Source organism: Macadamia integrifolia, unplaced genomic scaffold (genome assembly GCF_013358625.1).
Source record: "Macadamia integrifolia cultivar HAES 741 unplaced genomic scaffold, SCU_Mint_v3 scaffold1687, whole genome shotgun sequence".
NCBI lineage: Eukaryota > Viridiplantae > Streptophyta > Magnoliopsida > Proteales > Proteaceae > Macadamia > Macadamia integrifolia.
Genome location: NW_024868310.1, coordinates 7,274 through 22,386, shown reverse-complemented (window position 1 = coordinate 22,386; position 15,113 = coordinate 7,274). Strand labels below are relative to the sequence as shown.

General features: G+C 36.1%; 1 protein-coding gene and 1 long non-coding RNA gene across 3 annotated transcripts; both read right to left on the bottom strand.

Moving 5' to 3' along the window:
* Window positions 1-8,298: 8,298 nt before the first annotated feature.
* LOC122064575 lies at window positions 8,299-11,223 on the bottom strand. Of its 2 annotated transcripts, none has more exons than XR_006135759.1 (3): window positions 10,400-11,223; window positions 9,192-9,428; window positions 8,299-9,100 (listed from the first exon to the last, which is right to left on the bottom strand). It is a non-coding gene; the product is annotated as an uncharacterized LOC122064575 (long non-coding RNA). The 2 variants fall into 2 exon arrangements; XR_006135758.1 differs by having other exon boundaries at window positions 9,346-9,428; window positions 10,400-11,212.
* Window positions 11,224-12,923: 1,700 nt separating this feature from the next.
* LOC122064573 (Werner Syndrome-like exonuclease) lies at window positions 12,924-13,496 on the bottom strand. Its single transcript, XM_042628299.1, has one exon. It carries the CDS (start codon window positions 13,494-13,496, stop codon window positions 12,924-12,926), a length of 573 nt encoding a protein of 190 aa, XP_042484233.1.
* Window positions 13,497-15,113: the final 1,617 nt, after the last annotated feature.

Sequence of the window (15,113 nt, the reverse complement as noted above, 5' to 3'; positions counted from 1 at the left end):
CAATCTAGCAATTTGGGTCCTAAAAAATCCTCTTTTAAGATGGAGGGTGGTCACTGCTTCTCTCGTAAGAAAAATGGTCATATGAAGAAGGAATGCCCTAAGTATAAGACTTGGTTATCTAAAAGTGAGCATGCAAGTAATGATTCTTTGGCATTTGTTTGTGAATCCAACTTATCAGAAGCCCCATCTAGCTCTTGGTGGCTAGATAGCGATGCAACTAGCCATGTTGCTTCTATTATATAGGGATTCCTAAACTGGAGGAAGCCATGTAAGGACGAATCAAAGCTCACTGTGGGGAGCAACAAACAAGTTGATGTAGAATTCGTGGGAGATGTCATTTTAATTCTAGTCTCTGGTTTTAAATTGATGTTAAGAAATACTTTTTATATATTGTCCTTTAGGTGGAATTTAATTTTCCTTTCAGTTTTATACTTGTGTGATTACCATTTTGAAATAAAAAATGTTATGGTTATTTTGTTCTCAATTCAAATAAGGTTGGTTATTTTGCTATATCTTATGGACTATATAGATTGTGTTTAGCTCCTTATGATATTTATGTCTCTTATAATGTTGAAAGAATTGTTCCCAAAATGCCTTTACTTAATGAACAGTCTTACTTGTTATGGCAAAAGAGACTTGGTCAAATCTCTAGAGAAAGAGTTAAAAGATTGATAAAGTCTGACATCCGGCCCACTCTTGAAGGTGACCTAGAGACATGTAGACTATTGTAAAGGAAAAATGACTAAGATAAAGAAGAAGTCGACTGTCCATAGTTCTTACCCTATTGGAGGTTATTCACACTGACATCAATGGACCCTATACAACTACATTGTATAGAAATTTTTATTTCATCACATTTATTGATGACTATTCCCAAATGGCTAGCTATTTTTTATTAAGAAAAAGTCTGATTCTCTTGATAAATTTAAGATTTTTAGGATTGAAGTCAAAAAACAATTAGGAAAAGTCATCAAAGTTGTTAGGTTTGACTGAGGTGGTGAGTATTATGGTAGACATGGCGATGTTAGATAGCTTAAAAGCTCGTTTTCCAAATATTTAGAGGATTATAGGATAGTAGGTCAATTTACTATGCCTGTGAGTCCTGAGCAGAATGGGGTGGCCGAAAGGCGTAATCGCACCCTTATAGGTATGATGAGAAGTATGGTTAGTTGAGCAAATTTACCTTAGTTTTTATGGGGTGAGGCTTGGAAGACAGCCCTTTACATCCTTAATCGAGTCCCTACTAAGGTTGTTGCATTAACTCCTTTTGAGTTATGGGCTGGACGAAAATCTAGTTTAAACCATCTTAGAGTTTGGGGTTATCCTGCAGAAGTAAGGTTGTATAATCCAACTTTGAGCAAGTTGGACTCTAGAACTACTCATTGCTATTTTTTTGCTTACCCTGATCATTCAGAAGGATATCAATTTTATAACCCTTGCAGAGGTACTAGAATTGTGGAATCACAGATAGTAAAGTTTCTGAAACTTGACGTGATTGAGAAGGGTAGTTGTTCTCAGATTATAAAGAACAGTAGTGAGGTTGGGACTAGTATATCATTTACTCTACCTCTTCAGATGCATGTAGAGCCTACTACACCAGTTCTTACACATATTGAGATACAGAAGCATGTTGTTGATATGGCTCCTACTAAGGTTCCTTAGGTTCAGGATGTGATTGTGGAGGCTCCACTCAGGAGATTCACCAGGGAAAGGAGGTTAGCCATACCACTAGACTACATGGCCTATTTGGGAGAACATGACTACGACTTCGGTTGTATGATTGATCCAATTTCTTATTCAGATGCTATTTCTAATCCTCAATTAGATTTGTGGCTGGATGCAATGAAAGATGAAATGCAATTGATGAAACATTATGGTGTTTGGGAGCTTATTGAGTTATCTGAAGGTTTTGCGGTGAATGGTTATAATCATCTTGTATGTAGACTTAATAAGTCTATTTATGACCTCAAGCAAGCTTCTATAGGCAATGGTACTTTAAGTTTGATAGTATTGTGACTTCATTCAATTTTGTTAAGAACCAAGTAGATCAGTGCATATATCATTAGGTCAGTGGGAGCAGATTTATTTTCCTAATACTTTATGTGGATGATATCTTGCTTGCCAGCAGTGATCTAGGACAGTTGCATGAGACAAAGCAACTGTTATCTAGGGAGTTTGACATGAAGGACCTTGGTGATGCGTATTTGTCCTTGGCATTGAGATCTATAGGTATCGTTCTCGCCGACTGTTTGGTCTTTCTCAGAGGACATATATTGATCATGTTTTGGAGAGGTTCAGTATGCTAGATTGCAAATCTGGGAATGTTCCAACTCTCAAGGGTGATAAATTGAGCTTATTGCAATGCCCCGAAAGTAATATTGAGAGAAATTTAATGAAAAAAGTATCATATGCTAGTGTACTTGGAAGTATCATGTTTGCTCAAGTTTGTACTAGACTAGATATTGCTTTTGCAATAAAAGTTCTAAGCAGATATCAGTCAAACCCTGATCACGATCACTGGGTTACTGCCAAGAAGGTTTTGAGGTACTTAAAAGGGACAATGAATTATATGTTGATTTACATACGTGCTCAAGACTTGCAGCTAGTAGGGTATATAGACTCTGACTTTCCTAGTTGTTAGGATGATAGGAAGTCCACATCAAGATATATTTTCTTAATAGTGGGTGGGGTAGTATCACGGAAAAGTGCAAAACAAAAATTGATTACTTTGTTGACTATGCAAGCAAAATTTGTAACATGCTATGGAGCAACTACTCAGGCAATTTGGCTCAGGAACCTCATAAGGGAGTTGACAGTATTTGATTTTATGGTTCGACCCATCTAGTTATACTGTGATAATAGCTCTGCTGTGTTGTTCATTAACAACAATAAAGATACCATAGGGTCCAAGCATATGGAGGTCAAATATTTAACCATAAAGGAAAATGTTAAGAAATGTGACATCACAGTGGAGTATATTGGTACAGATGATATGGTAGCTGAGCACCTTACTACAGGCCTTCGCCCTTGTGTTTTTGAGAGAGATATCATTAGCATGGGCTTAGGAGCATTATGGGATGCGGTTATTTAGTGAGAGATATTTTATTTTGCTCTATTGTGTTATAAAATTTTTATATGTACTTTTACCTTTTGGTAATTTTTTGGATTATATATTAACTGTCTTTTGCATGCAATTCTATTCAATAAAATGTAGTTTTGTTATAACTGTTGTATTTAGCACATAGGTGTTTTATATGTTGGCATATTATATATATATATATAAATGTTTGACGTCTTAAGATATGTGTTAACCTTGAGCAAAGACTAGGGTATTCAGTTATTAGTCTTAAGGTATATCTTATAACACATAAAGTATAACTCGAGTTATTGAAGATAAGATATACAGGTTCATTGGAACCATAAAGAATTTTCTCAAATGTGGTTGTATCACTTAAGGGACAGAAAATTGCACTGACAAGAGGATAACACATATGAAACCATTATGTGTGTGTTATCTAGTTGCCACACTACCATATTGAATTCATGTTAGTAGAGTTGAGAGCTCTCGTGACCATGGAAGGTCCTGTGTCATTTACAAGATGTAATTACCATCATGATTCGATGTTTTAGACTCTATGGGACAGGATTCACTACTAGAGATGTCTCTGGACCATTATAAAAGCACGTGCATTAAGGTGATGATTAGCTTGAGATTGTTTTTTAAAGACAAAATAAGTTTTAAAAAAATTGATAGCAATTAATATAGCCCAAGTGGGAGAATGTTAAAAAATTTCTATGTGGGCTCATATTAATTGGGTTTTTGTGCTTTAATAAAACCAAGCTAATTATTTGATCTAATTAAGTGAGACATATAGGTTTTAATAGTTTACTATGGGCTGGCTAGTGTGGGCTTTAGTTAACCATTGGACTTGTGATGAGTGGGTCCATTGAGAAACTTTATAAATAGAGAGTAAGGTCCCTCCTCTAACCCTAATCTTATTCATAACGTACATTCTAGAGAGAGAGAGAAGAAGATAAAGAGACATTGTTTCTTGTGGCTTCCTCCCTTGTGCGTTTAGGTTCCTCATTTAACCAGTGATCATAAGGGAATAGCAAAGAAGTACCTTGCTAAGTGGATCAGAAGGTTTTTCGTTGTGCTTTACTTTACTATGGATCCCAAACAATGTATGCTTTTATTGTTTATAGTTTTTATCCCATTGTTCTTGGTGTTCTTAATCTATCTATGGTGATCTATGGATCTAAGGTTTATATCTCATGAGAAATTTTAATCCTACAGTAGCTCCAAGAGATAAAATGAATAAGCAACGCTCTAGGCGTTTCAGAGCCACCAAAGATGCCGCAGAAGCGGTTGGTGCACCTAGATAATTTCCTTATTCCTCTACTTCTCACTGTTCTTTCTTTTGGTTAAGTTTTTAAGTTATAGTACATTGTGGTTTTTAAGTGGTAACCATCTCTTGTCCAGGCAGGAGAAGAATAGCAGTTAAGGCAAGACTTTGAGAAGGAGGGTAGAAAGCTACCTCCAAAACCGGAGTCATAAGTTTTTTATTCCAATGTTATCACTCCTGGGATAGAATTCATGGCTATTTTGTCAATTGCACTGCAGTACTACATTCATCTCAGACTACACAATGACCCTGGATGAAGAGACATCAAGGTATTTGTTAAGCCAAGCTTCCTCCCGTTGATTTAGCTCATCTTTCTTCAATACTTTGCTTACTATACCTTTGGTTCTTCTTTGCATCTGTTAATAAAAATAATCCTGGCTTTTGCTTATTAATTGATTTTCGAAGGTTATCCTTTCTAATGCAAGTGTTCCTCTGACATTTTGTCTTTTGATTTGGCTCATCTTCCTCCAATACTTTGCTACTTATATCTATTGGTTCTTCTGCATTTCTTAATAAAATTTATTACATTTAATTTCTTTGTGACTTGACAAATGCTCACACATGCATTTGCACGTGTCAGTTTTACCTGTATATATATATATATATATATGAGGAAATATCATTCCCCTCTCTTGAACTATCTCGAAATATCAACTTGACCCCACACTTTTCCAAAAAATATCACTCACCTCGTCCCAAATAAAAAGATTCTATCTAACGTCCCCAGCCATTTGAAATGGCTGTTAAGTTAGCTGATTTTTTCTCATAATACCCAAAATACCCTTCTAAACATGAAATACCCAATATACGCTTAATTAAAAAAAGCCCAACTTCCCCTCATACCATACTCTCTCAATTAGCCTCACTTCCCTTTCTCCTTTGTCGCTGAACCAAACGGAGAAGAAGACATGAACCTGCGATGTGCTCCTATTTCTCACATTGTTTTCTTCATTGAAGCTCACATGCAACCATTAGAGAATAAAAAAATAAAATTTGATTAAACATTTAGGTTCTTGGAGATTTTTATTTTTTGAGTAAATATCACTCCCCTCCCCTGAACTATGGCGAAACATCAACTTGATCTCACACCTTTCCGAAAATATCATTCACCTACCCTACAAGAAAAATATTCTATCTAACGACCCCAATCGTCAATTTTTACTGTAAGTCACATTAATTTTTATCATAATGCCCAAAATACCCCCCCCCCAATTTTGAAATGCCCAAGAGACCCTTAATGAAAACCCATTCTTCTCCTAAACGATTCAGCCCTTCTCTGTCTCATGTCAAGGCCACCGTGGGGATCGGAGAAGGTGGTCACACAATGACCTTGAGGTGCCCCAGCCAGTCGGCGGTGGCTGATGATTACTGCCAACCCTACTGTGTTGGTGGATCCCTTCATAAGGGATTTTTTGGGAGGAGATAAGGTGCTTGGGACAGAGATTGGAGGCGATACATCATTGCATCCACATAATTAAAGATTCAAAACAAAGTGGGAAAAGAGTAAATTTATGATTCATCTTCAAAAAATTGTTCTGTTCATGTTCGGATTTTAGGCGCAACAAGCCAAGCAATGATCAAATCTCGATTTCCAAGAAAAGAAAAGAGTGAAAAATAACAAAGCTGGATTCCATCAATGTGAGAGGACTACCCTCTCTAAAGAACCCAAATGCAGTAGCCCTTTTTAGAGTCGTTATATTATACATTCTTCTCTTTCTAAGCAAATCGCTTATCTATCTGATACGTCGAAGATGGTGGTTTTCATCCTTTCCCTTCTTTTTCTGCTTGGTTTTAACGGTAAGCAAAGTTTCAAAACTCTACTCTTCTCTCTCTCTCTCTCTCTCTCTCTCTCAAATGTGTCTCCATCTTGCCGGATTGCTTTCTTTCTTGCTTCAAATTAATCCTGTTTCATTTCTTTGTATTTGTTGCAGATGCAGGTCAAGAATCAATTGAACCTTTGAACATACTTGATCCATCTCCCATGGTTCTTCGAAGCTTATCTCACATGGATATTCATGTTGCTATGTCTGAGTGAAACCCATCTTTATGAGGTTTCTTCTAACGTCTCAATGCAGAAAGCTTGGTCAGGACCCATGTTCTGACCTACTTCTCTTTGACCAAAATCACCCTCATTGTGGTAGGAAATGATATCCTTTGCAACAGAGATCAAGAAGAGATGTGGGGTTTGGTTCTGCCATCTCTGAAGAACATTTACTATTCTCTCGTCAGATGGGGTTTGGAGAGGGAAATCAAAGTATCTGCTTCCTTTTCTGGTGCTTGTTTAAATCTAAATTCCAACTCGTTTAGAGATGAACTAGTCGCGAATCTTATTAATCCTTTGTTGGGCTTTCTTTTGAACTCCAGTGACAACGACAACATCAAAATCAGCTCTCTCAGAGCGGAAAATTCAAGAACAGAGATGGGTTTGCAGACAATACGCAGATTTTTTTTTGTTGGGGGGGGAGAAGAGAGAGAGAGATCAGAACCACTGCCACCGCCAATTGGCCGAGGCACCTCAGGGTCACTGTTCGTGTGTAACCACCGTCTCCAATCCCCACGGTGGCCTTGACAGGGGACAGAGAAGGGCTGAACTGTTTAGGAGAAGATAGGGGGTATTTTGGGCATTATGATAAAAATTCATGCGACTTAACAGTAAAAACTAACGATTGGGGTCGTTAGATAGAATATTTTTCTTTTAGGGAAGATGAGAGATATTTTCAAAAAGGCGTGGGATCAAGTTGATATTTTATCATAGTTTTGGGGAGGGGAATGATATTTACCCTTACTTTTATTTTTTTTTTTTATAGCAATTTGTTTTGCAGGAATAAAAGATCAATTGGAATTACCAAAAACCCATTCTACTCTCAAATATTCCTTCTAAAAATGAAAAAATAGAATCACTTCCGGTAGGTCTTACTTACTAACAAAGAGGGACCTTGCAGGAATCCAATTGGTCGCACTCGCAGATTGAGGAGTGGAGTCAGAAGAGATGCCACATCCGTTTGCATCAGTTGCAGGCCCGATCAACCCTCTTACTATACATTGCAAAATGCCGAAGTAGGATTTACAGGCCTTGACACATGGAGAACTTCTTACATATGGAGATCGAAAGAAGATCTCTAATAAGAACATCAAAAACAGATCATTAAAAAAAAAATCTTGTTTCTTAAGAGCGAAAAGAAGGATCTAATATTCTAATATTCCTATTCGAGGCTTCAAACCAGAGGATAGATTTTCATTTTCATTCAAATGACTGGAACAAAGCATAGATCACTCCTCTTGGCGGAAATAGAGAAATGAGGTAACAATTAGTAAAGCTTCCAAGTAAGGAAATTAGGGAACCAGGATTCACATTATCTTCTTCATTGAAGCGAGTGGAGCCTTAGATTAGGTTATCCGTTCTCAATTTTTTCTATTCTCAATGGCTGCATGTGAGCTTCAATAAGAAGACGTGAGAAATGGGAGTACATTGCAGATTCATGTCTTCTTTTTCATTCGGCTCAACAACAAAGGGGAAGGGGAAGGGGAAGTGAGGCTAATCGAGAGAGTATGATATGGGGGAAGAGGGGTTTTTTCAGTATATTAGGTATTTCATGTTTAGGAGGGTATTTTGGGCATTATGAGAAAAAACCAACTGACTTAATAACCATTTCAAACGGTTGGGGACGTTAGATAGAATCTTTTTATTTGGGGGGGATGTGAGTGATATTTTTGAAAAAGTGTGGGGTCAAGTTGATGTTTCGACATAGTTCGGGAGATGATATTTCCTCTAATAATAATAATAACAATAATAGTAATAATAAATATAGGAGTAGTATATGAGCAAAAATGGAACTTTTTTTTGGAGGATTTAAGAGTTCCAATAAAAATAGGGCTCATTCTCCAAATCATCTTTTTTACTCAATCAAACTTTGGACTTTATTTGATTTAAAATAATACATTATTGAAATGACATATATACCCTCAAGTCCAAATATCCTAGCCGACTACACCTTCCTACTTATGGAAGGATAACAATGTATCATGTGTGATAAGAGTTTAGATATACAAGGAATTAGCTAGATTGGATAGTTACAATAGGTAACTAAGGAAATCAATCTAAACCCTGTACAACAAGAGTCTTTCAATACCCCAAAACTATCTTTCTCTCTCACCCCACTTCTTGTTCCTTCTCTCTCTCTCTCTCTCTCTCTCTCTAACACTGGGACAGATTCAGATTACAGCTTAGATTCCAAAATGATCATCGAAAAACTCCAACATGTACTACCATGAAATATCCTGAAGCCACCTTGTATTTTCTGTACTGCACACTCCTCCCTACCTCTGATCCATCAAGATATAGTTATTATTCCCTATATAAATGGTATCTTGGAGGTTCAACACCATATGGCTCCCTTTTAAAATGAAGTAACATGTCCTGTGAAGCTGAGCTACTTCCTGAAGATATGTTGTCCATTGTACCATAATGTCCTGTGATGTCTGTAGCATTTATCTTACCTAAGCCCATTTCCATGCATGCTTCTGTATAACACCACTTGAAAAATCTTGTCTTCCATTGGCACATGCTTCCTATTTTATAACTTCTCTATCCTTCAAACTTATGTGGCAAAAGCATCCAGAGATCTGTTTCAGAGTCCTTGACCATATTTCTTCTGGAAGTTGTGCCTTTATTGACTCTTTGGGATACTTATGCTCTGGAAAACATAAAAATGTTTAATCCAAGTCAGTATTTTAACACTTAATAGATAAAAATTATAAATACATATAAAAGAGAAAAATAGTTACCATTATATAACCTTCATTTTTTTGTTATACAAGTTGGAAGAGAACCACAATAAAAAGTTCAACTATTGAGAGCCCAGGAGTACATGGTAATTCTATTTACTTTACAAATGATTTACATCCTCAAACAAGTAAGCCTTGTGATATAGGTATCTACCATGTTGAGGATGGCCAGATCGAACCCCATGCTCCCTTTTGCCTCCTACTTTTCTTTCAAGTTTCCTTCAGTTTGGGTCACACCTGGATAAAATAATTAGATCAAATTATAAATTCTAAAACTTTTGAAAGGCTCAAAGGTATTCTGAAATTTTAATTAAAAAAAAAAATCAAACTCATGAAATATTTTTTATTTAAATTTTGTCTCACCTGAAACTAAAATTTTGTACTATAATCGTTCTACCAAAAGGAGGGGGGAAAAACATAGTGGTGGAAAATCAAGGTTGGGTTGGACTGGCTAATACTTATGACAAGTTGCATTAGATTTGAGTCACAATGGTACAACCCTAAATCAACAATTGCAAATGATATTGGAATTGTTTCAGAGGCATGCGCTTGGTCCAACTATAAGGTACAAATGTTGCAACCTAGTGGTCAAGCAATCGAAACAACTTCTCCACATTCTCCAATAACCATAGAGAAGAATTAGGCCATATCATCTACACTTTACCGATAAAGTCTTCCTAGCTAATGAGTCAGGTAACATATTAATCTCCATAGGAATTATCTCAATTATACAATATCAGAAATAAGAAATTAAATGAAGAATATCCTTTACTACAGGTTGACCCACTGGAATGTTATGAGACGTGTGATTTTCAAAAGCACCGAGCTCTTGACAATATGTTTTTATTATGATTGTACTTTACATGAACTTTTTAGTTAGTTTTGAGTGTTATGATAGTCATTTATTTAAGGATTCAAGGGTTAGTTTGATGTCCCTCCACCCATGTCTTTTTTTCTCCCTTTTTCTTGATAAGTGTATTTTTGAAAAGGTTGCCTAGGGTCCTACAGTTCCAAGGTTAAAAAGATTCAATTCCTTTTGCTATGATTAAGAAAAAAGAGTGTGCATGATATCTTCACTACTATGCGTATAGTTATTTTTATTTTTCTTCATTAGAAATAGAAGATAGAAATACCAATTGACCAAAGAAAAAATATATATGAATATAAATAATCATGCATGGTATCAAAGACCAATCAAATTGACTTACCCAAGCAGAGGCAACTTGAATGAACATCATGTGTCCCTAGTGTTCACCATTTGATGTGGTGGATCTCATCTCTTGCCTTTGAATCAAAAAGGGTATTATTCAATAGTGAATAAGATGCCAAGCAAATGTAGTATTTTTATATTTAGGGTTATTGGCTATTAAGTACAAATTTTTGTTTTGAACTCTCCTTATGGTAGATACCATCATTTCTTGAATATCTTTAACTCCTTTAGAGGCACGCAACATCAACTGATCTAGCTCTTGGGAATAAAACTGATGATCTACCATGTACGACTGCCTTTGTCAATTCTGATTGAACGAAAACAAACTAAAACTCAGTAAAGAAATAAAAATGAACAATTTATTGGTGAAGGGATATCAATGTGCAGAAAAAAATAAAATTCCCTCAATGAGCTAGGGTCGAATAGAGCTTAAGCTTCTGAACTTAATCAGTATTTAGAGAAACACATGTCATTGCTCTCGATGAGAAAAGAAGAAATATAGAGTCACAGAATGTTGAATTTTCTCTCCGACTCTGGTTTGAGACGGATAACCCTTTATATTGAGTGCTATAATTTTTTTCATTTATGACACAGTTGTCATCCACTTTGATATGCTTAATGACCTGGCAAAGACAATCACGATGGATGGAAAATTTTCCATAATAAGTTCTATAAAAAAAAATAATCAAATCTTTGAAAAAAATTAGGAAGATATTAGATAAATACAATAAAATATATCTAATAATTGATGTGGCACGATAAGAGACAAGGATGCCACACAGCTCAAATGTGTGGGCAATCCTCTTGGTATTGCCAGCACATGTGAGCTGTGTAGTGATCAATCCTCTTGGTATTGCCAACTTGTGAGCTATGTGCCGTTCTTATCTCTTATAGTTACAGAAGAGATAAGAGATAAGGATGCCATACAAATCATATGTGCCGACAATCATCTTGGTGTTGCCAGCACATGTGAAATGTGTGGCGATCAATCCTCGTGGTGTTGCCAGCTTGTGAGTTATGTGTCATTATTATCTCTTATAGACATGTATTTGTTCACATAAAGACATACCCATATTTTTACTTCCTTCTATAAATATACAATATTTTACTAGAAACATTGAATGTAACACGATAAGAGATAAAGATGCCACACAACTCACATGTGCTGGCAATCCTCTTGGTGTTGCCAACGCATATGAGCTATGTAGCGATCAATGTTCCTCTTAGTGTTGCCAGCTTGTGAGTTATGTGGCATTCTTATCTCTTATAGACATGTATTTTGTCGCATAAAGGTATACCCATATTGTTATTTCCTTCTAAGAACATATAATATTTTACTAAAAACATTTGATGTGACATGATAGAGATAAGGACTCCACACAACTCACGTGTGCTGGCAATCCTCTTGGTGTTGCTAACACATGTGAGTTATGTTGCAATCAATCCTCTTAGTGTTGCCATCTTGTAAGCTATGTGACGTTCATCTCTTATAGACATTTATTTGGGCATGGAAATGCTAGAATGTAGTGTTCGCTTGCCCAAATTGTATATGTTAATTATGTTGATAGTTTCTATTTTTTATATATTTCATTTTATCTAAAAAATAAAATAAAATATCCGTTTCTTAGATGATTAATTGTGAATGCTTCTACAAATTGTGAAAACTTGTGCGATGGTACAATGAAGTTGACATGTGTTAAACAAAAACCTGGAATCTATTTGATTAATATATATATATAGTAATAATGTAAAAAAAAATATAAGAAAATTAACAAAAATAATAATAATGTAAAATGCATTACAAAACTGCCAAAGTCATATATATGGCTATACAAAACAAAGAGTAGATGCAGAATCATAACAGGTATTTATTTGGGAGGTGGGGGTGGGGGAAAGGAAAAAAGAATTTGATTTCTTTATAGCTGCACTAATGCTTAAACATGATTCACAATTAGTTTTGTGAAAGTATATTGGAATTGACAATACTATGAAAGTTTTTATTTAAATTGCTAAATCTTTATTCTATTGGAGTGCAAGTGTAGGCCAGCCCCTAGTGGATGTTTTGATTGGTCTGTGGAACCCTTTCCCGTTCCACTGACAATTGACTATCAGGGTTAAGAATCCTCATATGAATTGAGCTACAATTAAATGGCTATGAGAGTATATGATGATAATATCTCACATTCCTATTGCAACTAAGGCTCTCTTTAGTATGATTTATGTTGCCACATTTATTTTGCAATCTATGAACTACATAGGTATGATGGTCCTTCATTAGAGGGCTACCTGTTATATTTTGACATCTTTGAACTGTGAAGCTTGTATTTCTTTTGAATTACTAGGCATAATCCAACATTCAATTATTGTAGTAAGAAGACAGATTTTTACTAGCCACACTGCAAATTCATTACTAAATCCATAATACCAACAGAAACAAGCACAATTGGAGAAAATAAACCTCCCTTACATAACCAAAACAAACAGTAAAATCTAACTTATTAGCATAGCAGGAGAGACATAGTTCATCCCAAGAGCTTCTTCCCAATGAGGTTGGAAGCATAAGCATCAATAGTAGCATATTGGATCTGTGCATCAGTGAGAGGGTCATTGTTCCAGCAGGAGCAAGTCACACTTGTGGGCTTCTCAACATTAAGCCCAACAATTCCACGGGCCAAATTAGCTAACCCATATTCTTTATACTTGGGATTCCCATGAACCCTTGCAGCAAGTGGGCCCAACTCAATAGCATTACTACATACAAGCCCATAACCCTTGCTGAGCTTAGCAATTTCTTGAGTGATTCCAACACCCACAAAGGAGACATCAGAAGCAGCTAATAAGTTCTTCAGAGACTCAGGGACCACATTAAGGTAACAAAGCTGGATGATGAGGCATCGAGTGCCTATGCAAAGCTGCAGTATTGAAACATTTTGGGTTGAGGTGGGGTTCCACTCCACATCGAGTCCACAGATAGGTTTTGTGTGCCCGGCACAAAGTGCCCTCAACTCGTGAACATAAGTGTCAAGCATCGAAGCAGACTTGATCACTGTGGTATGAACCTCAACACCTCCAACGTTTACTATGCAAGAACTCATCTTTGGGGCACTGAGAATATTACCTTTACCTTTCGATGTCTAAGCTGAGAGCAGATGTATAGAGATTGGCAATATATATATATATATATAGAGAGAGAGAGAGAGAGAGGCAACGTCTACTAGTTACAATTTTATTTTTGAAAACTGGAGAACTCAATAAATTTCATATTTCCAACTCTCTCTCTCTCTCTCTCTAGATTACATTAATTTAAGGTGGGTCAAATTTATTTTAGCTTTGAGATAAGAAAAAGAGTTTGTTAGCGAGATTAATTTCCCATTGGGAATTTTGAAAGGTGTTGGTTTCTCTTGCAATTCCCAAATTTTTTCTGTTGCCATAAATTCGTTTTTGGCTTTGAGATGAGAAGTGTGATGATTCCTTTACTCCAAGTCCAAATTGTGAGTCATTGATCCTGTTCTTCTCACCCATATATCTAGATAAGACTATTCCTCTACCCTAGAATGACCAGTTTCAACTTTGAACTTGGGCCCCACGAATGTGCTTATTTGCTTAGGAAATACAAAATACAAGGGTTTCTCATTCATGTTTTCATTCTGGAGGCCGGACCCAACCCCTACCTAGACCATTTACAATTGGGCTGGCAAAACACAAATAAATGTTGGGTGGGTGGTAAAAGGGAGGGAATCAATGCTATATAAATCAAGACCCCGTATTGTAAAAATTGGACCTCACATCACACCCCGAATAAATGTTATGTGGTAGTTCGATCATTTAAGGCCTAGATTTGGTAATTCCATATCAACATCTGTCCATGATCGAATATTTTAGACTTGCCTCACTAGGCCTCTGCAAGGCCTGAAAGTCCAGCCTAGTGTTGGCCTTAGGCTTTGTGGTCCAACAGGACTTGGTCTTTGGGTGAAGAATTTGTTTGGATAAAAAATTAGAAAACATAAGAAAATCGTTTAAAACTGTTTAAACTGAAACCTCTTATAAATGGTTTCGATTTTTAATATATGAAACCGTTTATTAAATGATTTGGCATTGGCTTTACATACAAAATCTTGCACCGAACCGAATCGAACCGTTTCCATTGGAACTGAACTAATTAACACCCTGGTGCCCCCGTTGGTATTGTCTGCTAACTTACCATATACCAGTAGCATACCTATTCCACTCCCTTTAAATTTTTTTTTTCTAGACCCCCCTTTATATTTCAATTTTATTTAGAAACCGAAAAAAAAAAATGTTTGTTTCTTAGATGATTGTTGAAGCTTCTCCAAGTTTGCACTATCCTCATGCTCTAAATCAAAATCATAACTAGTTGAAAACTAGTGTGACGCACAACTAGTACAATGAAGTGGACATCTGTTAAAAAAAATGGGAGGAGAGAAACAGTCTTCATGAATTGTGAAGCTTGCATTACCTTTTGAACCATTCTACGCAAACCCACTACAAAACAATACAAGCAAACCTATTAGCATAGGAGGAGATAATCAATCTTCATCAGAAGGCCTTTAGTAAGGCACCGTTTGACAACGTTCCTAAAAACGCGTCTTTGCTTTTACTTGTTCTTAGAAATGGAGAAACGGGGTAAAAAGCGTTTGGTAATCTTGTTTCGTTCCACCCGATTTTAGAAACATAAATAGAAATTTATGAAA